At 44.7% G+C, this 25582-nt stretch overlaps 1 protein-coding gene across 9 annotated transcripts in view; it reads right to left on the bottom strand.

Moving 5' to 3' along the window:
* The window catches only part of blnk (B cell linker), a 105695-nt gene that overhangs the window by 15822 nt on the left and 64291 nt on the right, over positions 1–25582 (bottom strand). For all 9 annotated transcript variants that reach the window (XR_011515662.1, XR_011515663.1, XM_070542296.1 and 6 more), the window contains 3 exons: positions 20253–20293; positions 20059–20170; positions 10212–10315 (listed from right to left, as the gene is read on the bottom strand). Coding sequence is in view for 7 of the 9 variants with exons in the window: in XM_070542296.1 (XP_070398397.1) it covers positions 10212–10315; positions 20059–20170; positions 20253–20293 (257 nt within the window). In the remaining 2 variants the exon portion in view is untranslated. The remainder of the gene's footprint in view (positions 1–10211; positions 10316–20058; positions 20171–20252; positions 20294–25582) is intronic.

Raw genomic sequence — 25582 nt, 5'->3', positions numbered from 1 at the left:
CATCAAGGTCAAACTGTTTAGTCCTGACTAAAGGAAACACACACACACGTGAAACGCACTAGTCAACATCATATTTGTCTTGTACCACATAATTTTTAATCTGAAGCTACATATTAAGCATTTTCAGGGCAGAGTATTGTTCCTGTTAGTGTTTAATGTGAGATGACAGTAAATATTCCCTTTCTTTCTCCATCAACTTTACCTGTTAAGCTAACTTTATGCAAACCAGCAGCACAACAAATATTTTCAAATAAGACTCACAAACCTGAGTCAACACCAGTCTCATCAAAGCTGGGGTTCTGTCGTACTTTTTGTCTAAAAAAACGTCCTTATGTCCATCTTCACTCATGCGTTTCAGGCAGAGACTGTAGAAGAAGACGGTGTTCTGGGAATTTCTCCTACCCCGTGAACCGTCCTACCCGTTGTTACTGAGCATGTGCGCGCATGCACACAACACAAAAGGGGAATGCTACTCCGCTGTCATATTTCCAGGAAAATAGATAAGTAGTAAGTATTAGTACTTTTTATTGATGTTGATACTTGATTTTTTTTGGTTAGGGTTAGAGTTATGGTTAGGGTTAGGGTTTGTGTCATGTAAAAAATTATCCTACGGGTAGGACGTTTTGCCAAAGTAGGGCGTTTTCTCAGAACACCGGCTGCTGAAGGGCTTCTTCTTCAGTGGTGGAGGCTCAGGCAGGCTGTTTACAAACTACTGCCAGCTGCTCCCTCTCTGTTGGACTTTGGTACTGCATGTTACTTCTGCGATTTAGATCCGGGGCTTTTCATAAAACATCCGGGGCTTCAGCCCAAGTAGCCGGGCGTAACGCCGCCCCTGGATGAACATAAAAAGGCTAACCACCAGGTTCCCGATTCAGGAAAAAAAAAAATAAAGAAAAAAAGAGGAGAAAGATAAAGGTATGTACGCTCTCATGATGCATGTTTTCAATTTTGTGAACCAGTTAACTGGGATTTTAACGGTTAAATTCGGTCAACTAATTGCTAACAGAGCTAATAGGGCTGAAATATTGTAACGAATGTTCAAATGGTTCGAAAAAATTCCTTGAATCGTTTTTTACTGATTCAAACTAGGATTTGTTAAATGCTCGCTGCAGCCTGTGGCCTGCCTGAACAACAACAAACACATGTTGATCATGTTCACATAATAAATAAAACAACTCTACAAGCAGAAGAAAACTCCCCAGTCACCACTAACTATCCTGTTTATTGCAGATGGCTGCACTGATTATTTTTTACAAGATTTGTTCTGTAAAAGTTGGCATTTTTGTTAGTCTACAGTTTTTTTTATGTCAGTTTAAATTACAATTTCAGAGGCAATTCTAAAATATTATGGATCATGATAAAGATCTATTGGAGATCTACCCCAACTTTTGGACTGCTCTGCCAGTCACTGTGGCTCAAGCTGAGAGGAGCTTTTCAAAACTTGATCAAGTCATACCTGAGGTCAACTATGTTTCAGGGGCGGCTCACTAACCTGGCTCTGATTAGTATCAATCACTCAGTAGGGGAGCAGATTCCATATGATGACATTATTGATGACTTTGCATCAAGGTTAGGTTTTAATTTTAGTTTGTGTTTTCTGTTCTAAGTGCAGTGCTGTAGTGATTATCTTTAGTTTGTTATGTGTGAAATATTTTTGCTATTTAGAATATTTATTATCTATTATGTTCATATATTCTTAATATTTAGTTAGTTTAGTTGTTTTTGTATATTTGATTCTATATATTTTGATACAGTGTATAATGTATATTGCTTTACATTCTGACAACTTCATAGTAATTAATGTAAATATGTGCAACTTAGAAAAATGAATGTTCAATAGTCATTCTAATAAAACATGCCTGCTTGTAGAAAACATGCGTGTGTTTGTGCAGGTGGGGTGGTGTGGTGGTGGTGGGGGTAGGGGGACGCTCAAAGGGGGCCTCGCCCGGGGAGTATTTCCATGTAGAACCGCCACTGCCTGGGCAATCCAGATGTTGCAGGATGAAGTGTAAAGCCATGTTGATGGATTCATCTACAGACCTGCTGGCTCTGTAGGAAAGCTGCAGGGGGTGCAGGAGGGGGGCTGTGACGGTCTTTAGGTGGGGGAGAACCAGGTGCCCAAATGACTTCATGACCACAGATGTCAGAGCCACAGGTCCAGTGATCCTTGGTTTCTAGGGTACAGGGACTATGTTGGAGATCTTGAAGTAGGCGGGAACATGAGAAACCTCCAGTGAGTAGCTGAAAAGGCCCGTAAACACTGAGGCCAGCTCTTTAGTACAGTGCTTTAGAGTAGCAGGAGACACCATCAGGGCCCATTTAGAGTCTTCCTGACTTCTGCCTCATGACTGTAGAAGGCCTAACCCACACACACTAACTGGTTCAGGCATGCTGCAGCCCCCTGTATCACCTGTATCAGGTTAGGGTCATGAGGAGACAGGCCTCCGTTCTCACAGAGTGAAGATCACTAGGGAGGCAGTTCCCTGCCTGACCGATAGGGGCAGTGCTGAGCCCCATAGACACCGGTGCAAACTGGCTGCTAGTACACACAGGTCGGGGGCCGCGGTCAAGTGAGCCGTCATTTGTGAGCCGTGGTCAAGCCAGCCGCATCTTATCCGCCGCGTAAATTTCCTTGCACTTTTACACCAGTACCACATTTTGCAATGGAACTGCCCAATACACCATCGTAACAGTCTGGTTGCATATTCAAACATTCATAAAAACTCATCCTTAATAGTTCATGTCCAACTTTCAACACATCCCTACTCTGGGACACCTACTGTACCTGTGTGGCACATTTCAGACAGATTTACTGTAGAAATCCTCAGATATTAAAGCAAACTTGTATTGCCCTATGACAGCAACCTCCCGCGACCATGAAGAGGACAAGCGCAAGTGAATAGATGGATGTTTTAATGTAGTTGGTACATTATGACAAAAATTATAAGCTGTACCTAATTACTTAAGAATTGATTATCACAGTGGCCATTATCAGAATCATTGAAATTCAGAAGTAGTTAAAAATGTGACTTTTTCTTCTCTTTTCTGTATAAAGCGTTTGCATTCTATTTTATCCTATTGTATATTTTATTCTATTTATTTCACTATGTATAGTATTTTATTTTATTCTATTTTGTACATTTGTGTACAGCATTTTATTATTATTGTATTTCTATTTTGCTATACAACCTTTGGTCTGTCCATTTCCTGCTGTGACAAATAAATTTCCACACGTGTGGGACTAATAAAGCTTATCTTATCTCTTTTATTGTCATTGTTTTTTTTTTGTTAGTTTTTTTTACTGTTGGTTTCTTTTACACTGTAATAACAAAATGCGCAGCAGTGCTGAGCATCAAATTCTTTTACTTTTACTCATCTTTTTCAATATTTAGGTTATTAGGAGACATTTTTTAAAATTTATTTGCACAATGTTGGGGACCAGTTGTCAATGTTTTTGAAAAGGGCTACACACACTCACAGAAATATTTAACCCTAAAACTTAAGATTTATGTAATTTTTTTACATGACAAATTCCCATTTACTTTTTTTTAGGTAATTTTTAGACAAACCTACCAAATAAACTTTACATGATGCATATTCATTAGTGTAATAAAGCCTATTTAATTGAAATGCATAATGCTCAAGTTTATGTATTTAGTATTAATAAAGTATAATTACTCAAAATTAATAAGGAGGGTATTTATTTCAAATGCATAAATAACATTGTTTGAATTGCATAAAAATTAGGTTACCTATGATGGATAAATAGCACACATTTATTTGAATTACATGTCATTTATACTTGTGTAATCAAGGGCGTCAGTTTGTTTTCAGAATTGCTGGGGACAATAACCATACACTTGAGTGGGGTTTAAAAATTGCTGGGGACAATAAAGTAGGCTAGCACAGGGGTCGGCACCCCGCGGCTCTGGAGCCGCATGCGGCTCCTCCATCCATCTGATGCGGCTCTCTGTACTTTTAAAATAATGAATGGATATTTAAATAAAATGCTTTATATTTTACTGCATTAATTTTACATCTGTATGCCAATTCTAAATGTAAAGATTGTCTGCGTAAACCTGAACAGGTCCAACCCGGTCTTACTGTGAGACCGGGTTGACGCGTCACGCTTGTGCGTAATCATATGCACTTCTGAGCTGCTTTCTGACCTTCCCCACCTACAAAGTTTAATTACAACAATCAAACGTGACAGAGCCTGGATTTGTATTCTGAACAGTCTAAACATGTTTTTAAAAGAAGCGTGTGACAAAAGTGGCACCTGCTCAGTAAAACCACCAACAGGGTGAAAAATATCAAAATATTGTCGGCAGAGACGGGCTACAACTTCTGGATCCACTTTGTATAAATCGTTTTATTGATTATCGTCTTATGAAAGATAACTTTGATGTACACGAGCGACCAGGCGCGTTGCAAGCTTTTCAAAAGTGTGGGGGATGTTGTCTGTGCCTAAAATAAGTTCATGTTATTCATCTTGTTAGTTTAATTTCCATAATAGCGGAGCAGGTGCGAATTTTAGACGCGTCACGCATGTCTCTGTTTAAACATGTTTAAACTGTTCAGAATACAAATCCAGGCTCTGTTTCGTTAGATTGGTGTAACTAAAGTTTGTACTGAATGAAACTTTACATTAAACCATGTTGAAGAGAAAAGGATCCGATTAAATTGTTTCCCCCTCATTTACAGTCACGACGTACAGCGCAGTGCACGTGGCTCTGGGGTTAATCAAGTTTAGTTGTTTCTCTTTGCAACAATCTTCACAGGAAGGCAAAACAGTTAAATGGCAGGTTACAGATATTTCCATTTGACTGTTTATTTTGACGGATAATCTCAAGGATGTTCGTTGATTTCCTCCCACTGAAGCGGTCTGGAAACCCGGTCTCTCTGAGGGATGTGTCTTGGAAAAATGTTATTTTTATGAAATTATGAAACTTTGGCTGAACAGCGCTTGTTCCCGTCTCTAATATGGAGACGCATGACGCATCCAGTCTGAGGCAGAATAGCCTCTTCAGCTCAGAAAGCACCTGTAGAGACATTTGATCACGCACAAAGTTTATGTGGAGCAGAAGCGGTCGGGCCACGGCAGGTGAAATGTTCCTAGCCTACATGAAGTGAAATTGTTTAATTGTAACAGTAATGTGTTACTGGACACGCTGGTCTGGTTGGTTAGACCAGTGTTTGAAGTGGAACACACACACACACACACACCAATTAAAATAATGCTGATAGCGTGGACTAGAAGCCAGGTGATGGTTTAGATCAGGCTGCTGTAAAATGTAATCTCCATCCACATCCAGACAGAATTATCCTCTATTCTTTCTCTATTTGCTCTGCTCTTGTCTGGGCTGACGTAGCTGATGGAGCGCGCAGCGCGCCTAACTAGCGGCTGATGCACATTTTACACATTTGGAGAGGTGAGCTGGATGCTTTGCTTTTACTGGAAGATGGTCCACTTAACGCACGGGTGTAGACTACATATTAATGACAAATGAATGAAAATTAAATTGTGAGTTTTTACTTCATATTTTATAAATAAAAATGACGGGGGAAAACATTTATGACGTCTTTTTAAACGAAATTTTCTAGCGCGACCTGCCTGCTTCACTAAGTCGCTGCTTATTAAGGTCCGTCCAAAATTACCGTGGCCCACCCAAAAATGAAAACCTGGCGCCGCGCCTATTATAAACCTCTGCAAATGGTTGTTCTTCACTTTATCAAACTCAGACTTTGTACAGCTAATGTCAAGATGTAAAATTATTCAGTCGAGCTCTTCCGTCCCTCCCTCTCCTGCTCTCCTGGAAACCCGACATCGGCTGTCAGAAGTGGGAGGTGAAGAAGGAGATGAGGCAAACAGAGTGAGTGTGACGTAAAGAAACCAGACTGGTGTGGAGGTGAGCAAAACAGCTGGAAAAGTGTGGGTGTTGAATCCCCCACGGGTGCGACGCCCATGGTACCGGCTGCTGTCACCTGTTGTGAGCAGCGCTCTGCTGTCTGAGGGTAGGCCCCGCCCACAACGATGCGACTGCTGCAGTTTTTTCATTACTGTGGGAAATGGGTAATAATGGCTCTTTGATGGGAACAGGTTACCGACCCCTGGTATAAGATCTGAGCTGGTAAAACAAAAATCCTCATCAGCAGGCTTTTTTGAAAGTGGGGGGGACACAGCTGCCAATTACAAATTTTGCCGGGGACATGTCCCCGGTGTCCCCGGTTAAAATGACGCCTATGTGTGTAATCAACCAAACCGTTCAAAATCCATCATATTTATTTAATTATTTTCCATTTAGTACAAACAATAATGATGTTTAAGAACATTCAGATCACCTTGTTGATTAAACAACTTTATTAGCATTAAAGCCTCTCAAAATCCATGACATGAAACTCAAAGGACAGAACGTATCTTTGTGGATATCCTTTGAATTGTTTTTAACGATTAATGCATGTACAAATACTTCCACCTTTCTAATCCATCTCACTCCTCTCCATTCCCCCTCCTCCTACTTTTTCTCCATCCAGAGTACTACATGAGTGACTAAACTGTAGAAATAATCTAATGAATTAAACATTAGAAATAATCTAATGAATTAAACCTTAGAAATAATCTAATGAATTAAACATTAGAAATAATCTAATGAATTAAACATTAGAAATAATCTAATGAATTAAACATGAGGAAAAAAACTAAGTTAAAAAAAATCTGGAAAATATCAGATAATTCAGCTCATCAGAGCAAAGTGCTAAACTGCCCAGCTACACCACACATACTCTCTACTTGTGGTCTTTTAGTCTGTGTTGAATGTTGGACATCAACTATTAAGGATGATTTTTTATGAATTTTTGAAAATGACATAATTGTATTGACTGTATTGCATTAATTACAAGTTTGTTTTAATATCTGAGGATTTCTACAGTAAATCTGTCTGAAATCTGGCAAACAGGTACAATAGGTGTCCTAGAGTCATAATGTGTTGAAAGTTGGACATCAACTACTCAGGATGATTTTTAATGAATTTTTGAATGTGACGCGTGCGCAGATCTAGTCTTTCTGTCGGGAAATACAGCGAGAAGGCGGTACCGTAAAGACTGGTGTAAAAGCGCAAGGAAATTTATGCGGCAGATAAGATGCGGCTGGCTTGACCGCGGTGGGCGGGGCTGTGGAGCCGACAGGTGGCTTAAATTAGCTCTGACTAAATGGAGGATTTATGGCTCAAAACTGAAGGGTTTATTTCAAGTCGAACAGGAGATGTTAGAGGATGGCTTTTACAGCTGTGTGATCATGGAGATGTCAGGAGCATGCATAGGCGTCATTTTAACCGGGGACGCCGGGGACATGTCCCCGGCAAAATTTGTGATTGGCAGCTGTGTCCCCCTCACTTTCAAAAAAGCCTGCTGATGAGGATTTTTGTTTTACCAGCTCAGATCTTATACCAGGGGTCGGCAACCTGTTCCCATCAAAGAGCCATTATTACCCGTTTCCCACAGTAAAGAAAACACTGGGAGCCACTGCAGCTGCAGCGTTGTGGGCGGGGCCTACCCTCAGACAGCAGAGAGCTGCTCACAACAGGTGACAGCAGCCGGTACCGGTCGCTCGCATGGGCGTCGCACCCGTGGGGGATTCAACACCCACACTTTTCCAGCTGTTTTGCTCACCTCCACACCAGTCTGGTTTCTTTACGTCGCACTCACTCTGTTTGCCTCATCTCCTTCTTCACCTCCCGCTTCTGACAGCCGATGTCGGGTTTCCAGGAGAGCAGGAGAGGGAGGGACGGAAGAGCTTGACTGAATTCACAATTTTACATCTTGACATTAGCTGTACAAAGTCTGAGTTTGATAAAGTGAAGAACAACAATTTGCAGAGGTTTATAACTGGCGCGGCGCCAGGTTTTCATTTTTGGGTGGGCCACAGTAATTCTGGACGGACCTTAATAAGCAGTGACTTAGTGAAGCAGGCAGGTCGCGCTAGAAAATTTTGTTTAAAAAGACGTCATGAATGTGTTCCCCCGTCATTTTTATTTCTAAAATATGAAGTAAAAACTCACAATTTAATTTTCATTCATTTGTCATTAATATGTAGTCCACACCCGTGCGTTAAGTGGACCATCTTCCAGTAAAAGCAAAGCATCCAGTCCACCTCTCCAAATGTGTAAAATGTGCATCAGCCGCTAGTTAGGCGCGCCGCGCGCTCCGTCAGCTACGTCAGCCCAGACAAGAGCAGAGCAACTAGAGAAAGAATAGAGGATAATTGTGTCTGGATGTGGATGGAGTTTACATTTTACAGCAGCCTGATCTAAACCATCACCTGGCTTCTAGTCCACGCTATCAGCATTATTTTAATTGGTGTGTGTGTGTGTGTGTTCCACTTCAAACACTGGTCTAACCAACCAGACCAGCGTGTCCAGTAACACATTACTGTTACAATTAAACAATTTCACTTCATGTAGGCTAGGAACATTTCACCTGCCGTGGCCCGACCGCTTCTGCTCCACATGAACTTTGTGCGTGATCAAATGTCTCTACAGGTGCTTTCTGAGCTGAAGAGGCTATTCTGCCTCAGACTGGATGCGTCATGCGTCTCCATATTAGAGACGGGAACAAGCGCTGTTCAGCCAAAGTTTCATAATTTCATAAAAATAACATTTTTCCAAGACACATCCCTCAGAGAGACCAGGTTTCCAGACCGCTTCAGTGGGAGGAAATCAACGAACATCCTTGAGATTATCCGTCAAAATAAACAGTCAAATGGAAATATCTGTAACCTGCCATTTAACTGTTTTGCCTTCTTGTGAAGATTGTTGCAAAGAGAAACAACTAAACTTGATTAACCCCAGAGCCACGTGCACTGCGCTGTACTCCGTGACTGTAAATGAGGGGGAAACAATTTAATCGGATCCTTTTCTCTTCAACATGGTTTAATGTAAAGTTTCATTCAGTACAAACTTTAGTTACACCAATCTAACGAAACAGATCCTGGATTTGTATTCTGAACAGTTTAAACATGTTTAAACAGAGACATGCGTGACGCGTCTAAAATTCGCACCTGCTCCGCTATTATGGAAATTAAACTAACAAGATGAATAACATGAACTTATTTTAGGCACAGACAACATCCCCCACACTTTTGAAAAGCTTGCAACGCGCCTGGTCGCTCGTGTACATCAAAGTTATCTTTCATAAGACGATAATCAATAAAACGATTTATACAAAGTGGATCCAGAAGTTGTAGCCCGTCTCTGCCGACAATATTTTGATATTTTTCACCCTGTTGGTGGTTTTACTGAGCAGGTGCCACTTTTGTCACGCGATTCTTTTAAAAACATGTTTAGACTGTTCAGAATACAAATCCGGGCTCTGTCACGTTTGATTGTTGTAATTAAACTTTGTAGGTGGGGAAGGTCAGAAAGCAGCTCAGAAGTGCATATGATTACGCACAAGCGTGACGCGTCAACCCGGTCTCACAGTAAGACTGGGTTGGACCTGTTCAGGTTTACGCAGACAATCTTTACATTTAGAATTGGCATACAGATGTAAAATTAATGCAGTAAAATATAAAGCATTTTATTTAAATACCCATTCATTATTTTACAAGCACAGAGAGCCGCATCAGATGGATGGAGGAGCCGCGGGTTGCCGACCCCTGTGCTAGCCTACTTTATTGTCCCCAGCAATTTTTAAACCCCACTCAAGTGTATGGTTGTTGTCCCCAGCAATTCTGAAAACAAACTGATGCCCTTGGGTGCATGAACTTCATAAACACCTAAAGGCAAGGTCATACATGTGTAAAAGAGCTGTCTCATGAAAAAGGAAGGAATTTTAAGTCACATTTGCACTAGTATTAAATATTTAACTTTTTCTTGCTAGTGTTCTGTTGAATTGTATGAAATTGATTAAATTATCACCAAGATGATTCAAAACAAAATACCTAATTCAAGGCCAAAATAAAATACAAGCTTTCATTTCAGAATCATATATTTGTAAGTCTGACTCCAGAGCAGTCAGTGCCTCCCCAGTCATGACCCTCATCGCACGCCACTGGTTTAATCACTCATTCAGCAGCTCTTGAACCTTTGCAGTTAATCATATGCTGATCAAAACCAGGTGTGTTGGAGCAGAAGAACCTCTAGAAGATGCAGGATAGGAGCTCACGAGGACCAGAGTTGGAGATCCCTGAGCTAAGTTAAGGAAAAGTGCATTACGTTATGATGTCCCAGATGGATGGGTTCAGGGGGAAGCTGTTTGGAGGCTTTTCCTGGACGAAACGGCTTTTTGGGCGGCCGAATGGGATGTTCTCGACCTTTGTCTGGAAAGAAGAAGAAACAAACATGCACAAGTCTGAACCTTTGGTGGTTTCAACTTTTTGTCTTCTGTAGAAACGTAAAAATAAAGTTACAAAACTTGACTGAATGAAAAAGATTCAGCACAGGGTTAAACATGGCAGCGATGCCCACAAGTCGTCACCCGTCTCGTTATGCCGAGACAATCAAAATGAGCTGTGAGCATGGTTCTGAATATCTGCATGAGCCATACTACCCCAGCTACAAGATAACTGATCTAACTGAACCTAACGTGGTTGAGCGACTCTAACGTGAAGCATGCATTAACTCACTGAGCTGTGGAGTGACTATGGCCTCCCTTAAAGAGCTCCACAGGCAAACGCACAGCCGCAGACCACGGCGATCTGAGCCGGGCACCCAGGCCGTGTGAGCCCACGCTTTAGTCCCCTGCAGCCCTTATGTCTGACCTCTGACCACAGCAGAAATGGGTGACGGCGGAGCTCCGCAGTGGTCAGAGCCCCGCAGCAGCGGGGAAACAGTGGCAGGTCTCGATACACAGCCCTACCAGCCAGGCGCGCAGATAGGGTGGGGGACGGGGGGGATCTGTCCCCCCCAGATTCAGATTGACCCAGATTCGTTCCCCCCCCCCCCAACTAAGGTCAGAAAGAAAACAAAATCGGAGGTTAAGCGCTTGAAGCTCCTTTTTCCAATTACACTGAATGCAGCATGACGTAAACAAACACCGACTCCAGAGGCGCCAAAGTGGTTGCTGCTAGAATGCAGGATGAAGCGAAAAAGACAAGCAACGATTACTGCGTATTTAAAAAAGACCAACAGTGTACGTACCGATCTGTCTGTTTATGCATGTTGATTCTAGTTTCAGTACGTTGATGTCGGTGTTGTTGTTGTCTCGTTATAAGCGCCAAAGCCTCATTGCTGACTTTAACAAGTCTCATCTACAAATATGATTCCTCATGAAGTTACTACTTTACACCAGAAGATAGTGGAGATGTGGAACCTTCAGGCTGAGCAAAGTTTGGGAGTTTTTAGAGTTTGAAAAATGCCTCCCGCCTAGAGGCTCCCAGTCGGGGAGAGGAGGAGATGCGTGCAGTATGAAGAGCGCAAATATTAGATAAATCGTATAATTGCTGGCAGGTCTGGTCTTTGTTGACTGATCACTTTGTCTGGTCATGACTGACTCTGATTATGAAGCAGAATATTGACTCTGATGAAGAAATTCACTCATACAGCTGGGACGATTGACGCTGCTGCAGCATCAGACAGCTGGTGCTGCACCAGAGGTGTGTGGAGTTTACAAGCTCCAAACGTTGGGTTTGATGTTTGTTTAAGCTTCTTTGGGACGTGATGGATGCAGAAATTATGGTAAAAACACAGCTAACGTGATAGACGTAGCGACAATGTAAAAAAAAAGCCGTAAAAAGAGGCAGATGCCGATGCGTTAGAAATGGAAGTCAAAGTCTCTCGTCTCGTCTTCCTCCGCTTATCCGGGTCCGGGTCGCGGGGGCAGCATCCCAACTAGGGAGCTCCAGGCCGTCCTCTCCCCGGCCTTGTCCACCAGCTCCTCCGGCAGGACCCCAAGGCGTTCCCGGACCAGATTGGAGATGTAACCTCTCCAACGTGTCCTGGGTCGACCCGGGGGCCTTCTGCCGGCAGGACATGCCCGAAACACCTCCCCGGGGAGGCGTCCAGGAGGCATCCTGACCAGATGCCCAAACCACCTCAACTGGCTCCTTTCGATCCGGAGGAGCAGCGGTTCTACTCCGAGTCCCTCCCGAATGTCCGAGCTCCTCACCCTATCTCTAAGGCTGAGCCCGGCCACCCTACGGAGGAAACTCATTTCGGCCGCTTGTATCCGCGATCTCGTTCTTTCGGTCATTACCCAAAGCTCATGACCATAGGTGAGGATTGGGACGTAGATCGACCGGTAAATCGAGAGCCTGGCTTTCTGGCTCAGCTCCCTCTTCCCCACGACAGATCGGCTCAGCGTCCGCATCACTGCAGACGCCGAACCAATCTGTCTGTCGATCTCCCGATCCCTCCTACCCTCACTCGTGAACAAGACCCCGAGATACTTAAACTCCTCCACTTGAGGTAGGACCTCTCCCCCGACCCGGAGGTGGCAAGCCACCCTTTTCCGGTCGAGAACCATGGTCTCAGATTTGGAGGTGCTGATCCTCATCCCAGCCGCTTCACATTCGGCCGCGAACCTACCCAGCAAGAGCTGAAGGTCAGAGCTGGATGAAGCTAGGAGGACCACATCATCCGCAAAAAGCAGAGACGAGATTCTCCTGCCACCAAACTCGACACACTCCACACCACGGCTGCGTCTAGAAATTCTGTCCATAAAAGTGATGAACAGAACCGGTGACAAAGGGCAGCCCTGGCGGAGTCCAACCCTCACTGGGAACAGGTCCGACTTACTACCGGCTATGCGGACCAAACTCACGCTCCTCTGGTAAAGGGACTGAATGGCCCTTAACAGAGAGCCACCCACCCCATACTCCTGGAGCGTCCCCCACAGGGTGCCCCTGGGGACACGGTCATAAGCCTTCTCCAAATCCACAAAGCACATGTGGATTGGTTGGGCAAACTCCCATGCCCCCTCCATCACCCTTGCAAGGGTATAGAGCTGGTCCACAGTTCCACGGCCAGGACGAAAACCACATTGCTCCTCCTCTATCTGAGATTCAACTATCGATCGGACCCTCCTCTCCAGTACCTTGGAGTAGACCTTTCCAGGGAGGCTGAGGAGTGTGATCCCCCTATAGTTGGAACACACCCTCAGGTCACCCTTCTTAAAGATGGGGACCACCACCCCGGTCTGCCACTCCCTAGGAACTGCCCCCGATGACCACGCAATGTTGTAGAGACGTGTCAACCATGACAGCCCTACAACATCCATAGCCTTGAGATACCCAGGACGAACCTCATCCGCCCCCGGGGCTCCGCCGCTGTGTAGTTGTTTGACTACCTCAGCAACTTCTGCCCCCGAGATCGGACAGTCCATCCCCAGGCCTCCCAGCTCTGGTTCCTCCTCGGAATGCGCATTGGTGGGATTGAGGAGCTCCTCAAAATATTCCTTCCACCGTCCGACTATAGCCCCAGTTGACGTCAGCAGCTCCCCATCCCCACTGTAAACAGTGTGAGCGAGTTGCTGCCTTCCTCTCCTGAGGCGCCGGACAGTTTGCCAGAACCTCTTTGGAGCCGATCGATAGTCTTTCTCCATGGCCTCACCAAACTCCTCCCACGCCCGAGATTTTGCCTCGGCAACTGCCACTGCTGCACCCCGCTTGGCTATCCGGTACCTGTCTGCTGCCTCCGGAGACCCACAGACCAGCCACGCCCTGTAGGCCTCCTTCTTCAGCCTGACGGCTCCCCGAACCTCTGGTGTCCACCAGCGGGTACGGGGGTTGCCACCACGACTGGCACCGGCCACCTTACGACCACAGCTAGCAACAGCCGCCTCGACAATCGCAGAGTGGAACAAGGCCCACTCGGACTCAATGTCCCCCACTGCTCTCGGGACGTGGTCAAAGCTCTGCCGGAGGTGGGAGTTGAAGACCGTCTTGACAGGTTCTTCTGCCAGGCGTTCCCAGCAGACCCTCACTATGCGTTTGGGTCTGCCAGGTCTACGCGGCATGTTCCCTTGCCATCTGATCCAACTCACCACCAGGTGGTGATCAGTTGACAGCTCCGCCCCTCTCTTCACTCGGGTGTCCAAAACATACGGCCGCAGGTCAGATGATACGACTACAAAATCTATCATCGACCTGTGACCAAGGCTGCCCTGGTACCAAGTGTACCGGTGGGCATCCTTATGTTCGAACATGGTGTTCGTTATGGCCAAACTGCGGCTTGCACAGAAGTCCAATAACAAAACACCGCTCGAGTTCTGATCAGGTGGGCCGTTCCTCCCAATCACACCCCTCCAGGTCAAGCTGTCATTGCCCACGTGAGCATTGAAGTCCCCCAGCAGGACAATGGAGTCCCCTGATGGAGCACTATCTAGCACTCGTCCCAGGGACTCCAAAAAGGGTGGGTACTCTGAACTGATATTTGGCCCATAAGCACAAACAACAGTCAGGACCCGTTCCCCGACCCGAAGGCGCAAGGAAGCTACCCTCTTGTCCCCCGGGGTAAACCCCAACACACAGGCAGAGAGTCTCGGGGCTAACAAAAAGCCAACCCCAGCCCCCCGCCTCTCACCCGGAGCAACTCCAGCAAAGTAGAGTGTCCAACCCCTCTCCAGGTCTCGGGTTCCAGAGCCAATGCAATGTGTTGAGGTGAGTCCGACTATATCTAGCCGGTACCGCTCAACCTCTGCCACAAGCTCCGGCTCCTTCCCCGCCAGCGAGGTGACGTTCCATGTCCCAAAAACTAGTTTTCTTGTCCGGGGATTGGACCGCCAAGGCTCCCGCCTTGGTCTGCCACCCGATTCGCATTGCACCGGACCCTTCATGTTCCTCCTGCGGGTGGTGGGTCCACAGTTGGACGAGCCCATGTATCCGGTTCGGGCTGGGCCCGGCCGGGCCCCATGGGCGAAAGCCCGGCCACCAGGCGCTCGCTCACGGGCCCCAACCCCTGGCCTGGCTCCAGGGTGGGACCCCGGTAACCCTCCGGGCCGGGTACTCCGACTCTTCGTTTTAACCGCCATGAAAGATCCTTCGAACCGTTCTTTGTCTCACCCTTCACCTAAGACCAATTTGTCATGGGAGACCCTACCAGGGGCACCAAGTGCCCCAGACAACATAGCTCCTAGGATCATTAGGGCACTCAAACTCCTCCACCACGATAAGGTGACGGTTCAAGGAGGAGGGAAGTCAAAGTGTGCCACATAATCATAAAAAAGTAAAATATACAATTCTAAAAGAGATTTATATATAAATAAAAACTTTCCAAATATAATGAGAATTTCTAAATAACATAAAAATACAGGGAGTGCAGAATTATTAGGCAAGTTGTATTTTTGAGGAATAATTTTATTATTGAACAACAATGAACCCAAAAAACTCATTAATATCAAAGCTGAATGTTTTTGGAAGTGGTTTTTAGTTTTAGCTATTTTAGGGGGATATCTGTGTGTGCAGGTGACTATTACTGTGCATAATTATTAGGCAACTTAACAAAAAATATATACCCATTTCAATTATTTATTTTTACTAGTGAAACCAATATGTCTCCACATTCCCAAATATACATTTCTGACATTCAAAAACAATACAAAAACAAATCAGCGACCAATATAGCCACCTTTCCCAATTACATTGAATGCAGCATGACGTAAACAAACACCGACTCCAGAGGCGCCAAAGTGGTTGCTGCTAGAATGCAGGATGAAGCGAAAAAGACAAGCAACGATTACTGCGTATTTAAAAAAGACCAACAGTGTACGTACCGATCTGTCTGTTTATGCATGTTGGTTCTAGTTTCAGTACTCGCAAGGACACTCAAAAGCCTGCCATCCATGGATTCTGTCAGTGTTTTGATCTGTTCACCATCAACATTGCGTGCAGCAGCAACCACAGCCTCCCAGACACTGTTCAGAGAGGTGTACCGTTTTCCCTCCTTGTAAATCTCACATTTGATGATGGACCACAGGTTCTCAATGGGGTTCAGATCAGGTGAACAAGGAGGCCATGTCATTAGTTTTTCGTCTTTTATACCCTTTCTTGCCAGCCACGCTGTGGAGTACTTGGACGCGTGTGATGGAGCATTGTCCTGCATGAAAATCATGTTTTTCTTGAAGGATGCAGACTTCTTCCTGTACCACTGCTTGAAGAAGGTGTCTTCCAGAAACTGGCAGTAGGACTGGGAGTTGAGCTTGACTCCATCCTCAACCCGAAAAGGCCCCACAAGCTCATCTTTGATGATACCAGCCCAAACCAGTACTCCACCTCCACCTTGCTGGCGTCTGAGTCGGACTGGAGCTCTCTGCCCTTTACCAATCCAGCCACGGGCCCATCCATCTGGCCCATCAAGACTCACTCTCATTTCAGTCCATAAAACCTTAGAAAAATCAGTCTTGAGATATTTCTTGGCCCATTCTTGACGTTTCAGCTTGTGTGTCTTGTTCAGTGGTGGTCGTCTTTCAGCCTTTCTTACCTTGGCCATGTCTCTGAGTATTGCACACCTTGTGCTTTTGGGCACTCCAGTGATGTTGCAGCTCTGAAATATGGCCAAACTGGTGGCAAGTGGCATCTTGGCAGCTGCATGCTTGACTTTTCTCAGTTCACGGACAATTATTTTGTGCCTTGGTTTTTCCACACGCTTCTTGCGACCCTGTTGACTATTTTGAATGAAACACTTGATTGTTCGATGATCACGCTTCAGAAGCTTTGCAATTTTAAGACTGCTGCATCCCTCTGCAAGATTTCTCACTATTTTTGACTTTTCTGAGCCTGTCAAGTCCTTCTTTTGACCCATTTTGCCAAAGGAAAGGAAGTTGCCTAATAATTATGCACACCTGATATAGGGTGTTGATGTCATTAGACCACACCCCTTCTCATTACAGAGATGCACATCACCTAATATGCTTAATTGGTAGTAGGCTTTCGACCCTACACAGCTTGGAGTAAGACGACATGCATGAAGAGGATGATGTGGACAAAATACTCATTTGCCTAATAATTCTACACTCCCTGTATGAAGGAACATCTGTTGGTCAGGCTGAAACGTTTGGGAACCACCGCTCTAAGTGATAAGTGAATTTTGTTTTTTAATATATTTTATGTGCAGTTTTTTAGGGCTTTTATGTTTTCTGTAAAGATTGGTATGCTGAAGATCAGTTAATGTTTTGCATTAAGCATGGGGTTTTGGTTAGTAATTGATTGGGAGAATAACAAATGACTGAATTAAATAGTGGGGCACCTCTGTCAGTGCGCCCCAGGGCAGCTGTGGCTACATTGTAGCTCATCACCATCAGTATGTGAATGTGTGTGTGAATGGATGAATGATACACTGTAGTGTAAAGCGCTTTGGAGTCCTTACTCTGAGAGGCGCTATACAAGGTCGGATCATTTTTCATTTATAGTGTTGATCAGGCAGAGCTTTGTTGCCAGCGTTCCACTGCATCATGGCTTCAAACACGTATATAAATGTTAGTTTTTACGTAAACCATTGGATGAAATTACACAAACTGACTGAGCGCTAGTTAAGGCGCTTGCAATAGTTTCTGTGTGTGTGTGTGTTTGGGGGAGGGTACATTGGAACTTTGTCCCCCCCAGTTTGAAAATCCTATCTGCGCCCCTGCTACCAGCATGGCATATTTTAGCCCATTATGGGCTCGACACACGGGAGGTGACATCGCCTCTCCTCCATTAATTTTCAATGAAACATGCACGACAAAGCGATAATTGCGGGTCTCCCTCCTACCAAGCAAAATGCGAAAAACGTGCGTGTGAAATTTTGCGCTCGTGCACGTGTCATGCACAGGCGACCCAGCGACACGATCCCAGAAAGTTGAAATATTTTCAACTTTTCATCGCTGTCGCTCAGATGTGCCAGGTAATAAAAGCGACAGCGACGAATTTCGCTGATCACGGTCGTTTGTCGCCTCCCGTGTGTCGAGCCCCTAAGACTAAGCAGCATTATGCTAAATGCACGGCGTTTTCCCACATTCAACCAGCGAGATATAGTTTGGTTTCTACACAGCCTACAGCACAGAAACAGCCTTGGTCAGAGTCACAAATGACCTCCTGATGGCAGCCGATACTGGATCCCCATCTTTACTCATCCTCCTGGACTTAACAGCAGCATTTGATACAGTAGCCCTCAACATCCTCCTCCACCGTCTGCAACATACCATTGGACTCTCAGAGAATGTTCTAAGCTGATTTAAATCATATCTGACTGGCAGAACCGAGTTCGTCGCCCTGGGAAAAGCAACATCACTCACCCACGATTGTAATATCCTCAGATATCTCTTATTTAGGATTGACAGGCTCACCACTCTATTACTCAGATGCTACTTTATTAGAACCACCCCGGGGACCACATTTACTGTAACACACACTTGTCCATCCGTTATATTCATCCTACCTACACAACTCCTTTTATTCTTGCATCTGCTCCCGTTATAACGATGTCACCTGTGGTGTCCCTCAGGGCTCTGTGCTGGGCCCCACCGTATTCTCTATCTACATGCTTCCCCTTGGCCAGATCATCAGCAGACATGGTTTACCTTTCCACTGTTATGCTGATGATACTCAGCTATACTTGAAGACAGTACCCACCCTCTCTGCTCCTTTGCAAACATCTACATTGACCACCTGTCTGGAGGAGATTGAGGCATGGATGAAGCTAAATTTCCTTCAGCTAACCAGTTACAAAACAGAAGCCATTCTTGTTGGCACACCGCATCAACTTCGCTCATCCACTGTCACCAGTATTACTTTTTCTGGCCATAACATTCCCCTTTCCACATCTGTCACTAATTTGGGTGTTCTAATGGACCCTCAACTCACCTCCCACAACCACATCACACACCTCTGTAAGACAACATTCTACCACTTTAGGAACATCACCAAAATCTGCCCCATGCTCAGCCTGGCAGATGCAGAGAAGCTCGTCCATGCCTTTTTCTCCTCCAGGATGGACTACTCTAATGGGCTTCTCATTGGAATTTCTGGCAAAAGCACTCAGAGGCTACAATACATCCAGAACACCACTGCCAGGATGAGAATGTGCAAATATGAGCACATTATCCCTGAAAGCACATTAGCTCCCTGTTCCACTCAGAATTGAATATAAGGTCTCCCTCCATACTCATCAGTGCATTCATGGTTACGCCCTCCTTTATCTAAAAGAACTTCTCACAATCCCAGCCACATGCGTCCTCTGCTCTGTAATGTCAAACTATCTCCAAACCCCTAGAACCAAGCTCGGCAACATGGGAGATCCAGCCTTTTCATCTGCTGCTCCGAGGCTGTGGAGCGCCCTCCGCGTCCACCTGAGGGCCCCACAAACTGTTGACACCTTTAAACACAACCTTAAAACTTATATTTTTAGAAAAGCTTATTGCTAAATATCATTTTGTTATTTTATTGACTTCCAAATTTATTGATTTTATTCTATTTATTGTTCTGGAGTCTGATAATTTTATGTAGTGAAAATATAGTGCTTTATAGATTAAATGTGTTGTTGTTGTTATTATTATTATTAAGTACAGACATATCATTTTACTTACCAATAAAAATGGAGCATAGACTTCTTGGATGGTCTGTTAGTGTAATCAGTTACACAGCCAGCCATCTTTCTCCAGTATTTCTGTGGTTAACATCCAAACATGAATTCAGAGGATGCAGCTAATGGTCCAGGACGGAGAACGGACACAGCCCGACACCTTTAACGTGAGGCCGAGGCCTTCCCTGGAGCAAGTCGCTAATTCTAGCTCCGGTGGCTACCTGTCAATCAAATTTACTCATTTATAATTTCAAGCACTTAATTACATGCAAACCGATGAGTGACAAAAGTTTCCCCCTCAGACTGTAAACTGAACTAAACCTGCTGAAATGGGTTTTTGAAGGTGCCATTTTTAACCTGAGAGGCTTCAGGTCCGGCAGCCTGGCGTCACCCCTTGGGTCCAAGTCATGTTTCAGGCCTTTCAATGGTGAGCCCAGGTAGCATTACCTCGTCACCAGGTCTGTTTGGGGGTAATCTGCTTTTGGTCCAACTGACCCGGCTCAAAAAGTGCACCAGAAAGACCTGATGAAGGTTCGTGTAGCAGGAAGTGAGTATAGGCCGTTCTTACCCAGGTACTCCCCCCTACCGAGGGAAGGCACAGGAGGTGAGGTGAACTCTCTGTGACTCGGAGGAGGCTCGTAGTTGTCATCTCCGTGTGGGTCTTCATACGTCTCGTTGTCCTGGAAACAATAACAACAACAACCCTTTAAAGAACATCTCAGACAAAAACATAAACAGGCTGAGATTTTTTTAATCACTTACATAATCTGGTTCTGATGACTGATCATTTTCTCTGTTGTCATCTGCAAAAAACAAGTTTGTTGTATGAAAAGCAACAATGAGCAGATGAGGGGTGAACCGAGCAGGTGTTGGGCTAATGTTAGAAAGATGTCCTTTGAGTGCACCTCGCTGTTGTGGAACCAGTGGCACATTTCACTTCAACAACTCAACCGTTGCAAAGTCAACCAACAAGTGATCTAGTTGTCTCCTACTCCGATCAGGATTCAGAGGTTTGAAACTCGTTATAAACTTGTTACTGCTTTACTTCAGTGTCATAATTTCAAATAGCATTAATAAGATCCTGTTTTAGTGCCAATCGTTAGTTTTTTAGTGAGTATGGTACGGAGTTCATTTAATGTCTTTATTAGTCCATGAAACAAACCAGCCTGAAACCAAACCTTTAAAAACGAGACATAACTTGTCTTTTGAAGTGTGTGTGCTGTGGTTATGTGTCCACCAAGGGGCCATTTTTTGAAGCCAAGGAGGCGGGGCAAAAGTAAGTTGTTAGTGTTAGTTTTCTGTTTCAGGGGAATTTAATGTTTAAAGCTCTGAGCATCAGAGCCACATGACTTCAGAGCTAGCTCTGGAGGAAGGCCTCTGCCTCACATTAATAGATGTTTGGCCATTTTGACTCTCTGAACTTTAGGGTTAGGGTTAAATGCTGTGTCATTTAACTGCCTGGTCAGACATGTTAGTGGGGCTGCTGCTGCATCAGAACCTTGAGCGGTGCCCAGCTTCTCCTGTCTCCTGCCTGGGAACAGCTAGAGCAGGTGGCTGGCTGTTTTCGTCTCCCGGGCAGCCGGGATGGGTGGACTGGCTTCGATGCAGTGTTGATTTTGGCGGGCGTCTTAGTCTCAACAACGAAAATGCATTTTAGTCTTTTTTTTTTAGTCTTAGTCAGTTTTAGCCGATTAAATCTGAAAAATGTTTTAGTCGACAAAGATTTTTGTTTTTAATCTTACAAACATTAAACAGTATTATTCTCTAACAAATGCATTTATAAGTCAGACTCTGAGCTACTGGAGTGAGTTTCATACCAACGTCATTTATTTTATGGCTATGGGACAAAATCTCAGCTGCCCCAGATTCTGTAAAACAATCATCCCCAGACTGGTGTCCTTTTTTACTTTATTGATAATCACAATAGTGTTTATAATGCATTGATGCAGATCTGTGCATCATTCTGTGCTAATGCCTATGTGTATTGTTTTCACATTGTTTATGACAGCCTCTAGGTGTAAATGTCATTTTTACTAATTGCTAGTTATCTTTGTCTCATTAGTGAGAGGCAGCTGATGTCCTATGCCATGGAACTGCTCATATACTCGGAGAAATTCAGAAAAGCTCTGGACTCATCTGAATTTTTGAAGAGGCTGTATGTGTGGACATTTTTTTTGGAAGGTTTTTGTAAGGCCAATAAAAGCTGTTGCTGGTTGTTTCATTCGTCTGAACTTTTTTTCTAAAGCCAAACTTTTTCTGCTTTTGTGTTTACAGTATATCCTTTACAGATTAGTGTATGGTCAATATCAGTTTACTAGTCTTGTGAATTGTATACTTAATGCAAAATATTTTAGTAATTTATAAATCAATACATTTTGTGTCAAAGGGCCAGCAATTATTCCTGTTAACAGAATATGAAATGCATATACACACATGTAAATACGCCTAAAAAGTACACATCAGCAGCTTTTCACTGTAAAGAAGCAATAAAAAATCATAAATAGTAACATAAATATTAACTACTCACTCGTATGAACTTAGACCCACTGTTAGTGCCTGTAATAAAAAATGGTTGAAAGTTAAATGTTGTTGTAGGAGGCGTGCTCCCAAAAATGGAGGCTAGTGGGCTTAAGGGGTTAATTAAAACGATTACCACTAATTACTTTTTCTGATATTGTGCCTATTGTCCGGCAACTGATTATTTGTTGGTGGTATCTGTGTTTTATAATCTCACTGGGGATGGCCATAAAGTGTGTATGCAAAAACAAACATAATCTCACTGGGGATGGCCATAAAGTGTGTATGCAAGAAAAAAAATCCATACATTCATATTTAAACCTGGAGTCCTGTCTGTTTAATTACATTATTACTATTTCTGTATAAACGTATTCTTTCAATTGTGTTGTTCGCTGGGAGGGCCGCCATTATTGAGCTCTGGGGTAGCTCAACAGGGGGGCGTGTTTGGCCGGGGGCGTGTTTGGAGAGGGTCAGCAGCTAGGTATTATTAGAATTTTGGGTTAAGGGTCTACGTAGGGGGTGGGCGTATTACGTGAACGGACCCATCTGATTGGCCACATATCAGAAGGGCTACATTTGATTGGTCAAATAATACTTCCGCGTAAAAAACAGAGCTGGCTTACAAAAAGTTGATGTATGACACGGATGGAAATGTTTGAACCAAACATTTATCGCAGTTTTTGACGTGCTTTGCGATGGGCCTATCGCATGTCCTGTTATCGCGATGACGATAATTTTTCGATATATTGTGCAGCCCTACTATAGCTTTTCCATCGTTTCCCCTATAGACATTTGATTACGCACAAGTAGGTGGCCAGTTCAGGTTTATGTAGAGCAGAAGGAAGGAGAGAGCTCTGGCCGCACAGGTTAAACTTTCCTGCTTTATAATATATATATATTATAAAGTTGTGTGTTAATGAGGTGTATTCCATGGCTGTGGTGAGTGGGCAGTGCGTGCATTGTCTGGCCTATGCCAGCTGATGCCACCGCACCACCCCACTTGCACCCACAGCCCTCAGTGTCTAAGTGCAGTTTAAAATTGGAAGTGGGCACCGGCACTCGGGAGGAGGCTGAGAAATCCCTCTGCCAAGTGCCGTTGAATGTGCTCACTCCCAAGGCCCTAAGTGTGTGTTTGCGTGGAATGTCGTCGGTGGAAGTGTTTAAGGTGCAAATAAAACTGGGGGGCAAGTTGCCACAGGAAATGGGGTCCATACCCGCACTCCCTGACTTGTCCACCCCCCAAGGTCCTATGTGCATGTTTGTGTGATGTTGTGAGGGAGCAGGAGGAGAGAAATATATGGGGATGGGGAGGAATGGCTGGTTGGGCTAAGCCCTCCAGGGAGCCAGCTCCCCCACTGGCCCCAATAGGCACCTCTGTTGTCAAATTGCCGCCCAGGGCATGGAGATCCCAGCCCATCCTGCCAGGGCCCAAAGCAGCAGCATTACAGAGCCTCACGGAGTCCGAGGGCACCAACCCAGCCCCACCCCAGCAGAATATCTACGCCCATCCCTGCATTTGCACAACTTCCAGAATATATACCTGGACATCCAGGTAAGGCTGGGTCCTCCCCCTCCTGGACCTCCCCCTCCCCTGTGATGGGACAGCAGAGGAGCCAAGGTCTACCCGAGGCCCCTGAACCCGGGCCAGGCACTGCTGCATGTTCCTGCCTTCTTCCCGGCAGCATGCATGTCAGAACCCGACCCCCAAGGCCCCGCTGAGATCCCCACACGGGGCTGGCCACCCCAACACCCCGAGCCCCCAGGCCCCCCACCCAGACCCGCCAAGGGGCAATGCAGCTGCCAGGCAGTGACCCATGGCCGCCACCAAGACCTCCAAGGGGCCCCACTCACAACCGCCAGTAGTCCACCCCCCCGAGGCAACCCAAGCACCTCCAGAGGGGGGCAATGGCCCCCCAGTCCCAGACATCCCCAGTGAACCCACCCCCAGGGAACATCCGGATACTCCAAACTCAGACACCCCCCCCCCCCCCCCCCCCCCCCACATCATCCCGCAGGACAACATCAATGGTCCCCCATCATCGCTATGTGATGGAACCGATCAAAGGAGCCCAGAGAGATTCCTTCCACTTCAAATCAGAGGCTAAATCAAGTGTAATATGATCAAAAGATTTCTATACTGGTTAATGCAGAGAGTATCTCTATTTTTCCAATTCAAGAGGATAGTTTTCTTAGCGATGCATATGGCAGTCAGAACCACATGAACCAAAGATGTTTCAATCGGGACATCGTCCAGGTTTCCCAGTAAACAAAGAGTGGGGATGGTTGGGATATGACTTTGACAGGTCTTCACATACTCTACCCCAAAATTCCTGGACAGGTGGACAGGACCACAGTGCATGAATGTAATTGTCAGGAATGTTTGTGCAGTGTGTGCAGGTGTCAGACGACACAAACCCCATCTTGAACATCCGATGACCTGTATAGTGTACTCTGTGTAGAATGCTGTACTGAATTAATTGTAAATTGGAGTGTCTGATCATTTTAAAAGTTTTTAAACAAGTTTGGGACCAGAATTTCTGGTCAAAGCTGACTGATAGATCCACCTCCCATTTTTCAATAGGGATTGCTATTCTATCGTCTATTTTGGACAGTGTCTTATATACTTTAGACAGTAGTTTGGGGGGGTTGAGATTATAGAAGTCTAATACCCTTGGTGGTGTTTGTAATTCTATTTTATTGAGCTTAAATTTTTGTTTGACTACAGATTTAATTTGGTGGTATTCTAAAAAGCTATTCTTATCTATTCCAAATTGGGAGACTATTCTATTAAATGGGATGAAGTCCAATCCTTCATATATGTGTTCCAGGTATAGGATTCCTTTATTTTTCCAGTCCAGAAGGTTCATCATTTTATTATTTAGCAAAATATCAGGATTATTCCAGATAGGTGTACGTCTGCATGGTACTAGTGAAGACTCTGTCATTTTTAGATACTCCCACCATGCTGTCAGAGAGGTGTTGATACAAATACTTTTGAAGCCTTCATGTTTTCTTATGCTTGAGCTAATAAATGGTAAGTCTGAAAGCTCTATGGTATTGTAAAGTGTCTGTTCTATATCTAACCCGGACTCATCTAGTGGGTTATCTTGCAACCATCTTGGTATATATTGCAGCCTGTTGGCTAAGAAATAATAATAAAAGTTGGGTAGATCCAGTCCTCCTCTGTCTTTGGTCTTCTGAAGCGTTTTTAAGCTAATTCTTGGAGGTTTATCCTGCCAAAGGAATTTGGTAGTTGAGGAGTCCAGAGATTTAAACCAGTCAGCTGGTGGTTTGTTTGGGATCATTGAAAATAAGTAATTTATTCTGGGTGAGACCATCATTTTAATTGTAGCAACCCTCCCCATGAGTGATATCGGTAATGATTTCCATCTTGCAAGATCATCTTCCACTTTCTTTAAAAGAGGGATGTAGTTTAGTTTGGTTAGATCTGCTAACTTGGGAGAGACATTAATTCCCAGGTATGTGATATTCCCTGACTCCAATTGTGTATTAAGTAAATTGACAAAAAAGAAAATAATTGGTAGAACTGTGGATTTTAACCAGTTTATAGAGTA

Source organism: Nothobranchius furzeri, chromosome 12, assembly GCF_043380555.1.
Source record: "Nothobranchius furzeri strain GRZ-AD chromosome 12, NfurGRZ-RIMD1, whole genome shotgun sequence".
NCBI lineage: Eukaryota > Metazoa > Chordata > Actinopteri > Cyprinodontiformes > Nothobranchiidae > Nothobranchius > Nothobranchius furzeri.
This window is presented reverse-complemented; position numbering and strand designations above follow the sequence as displayed.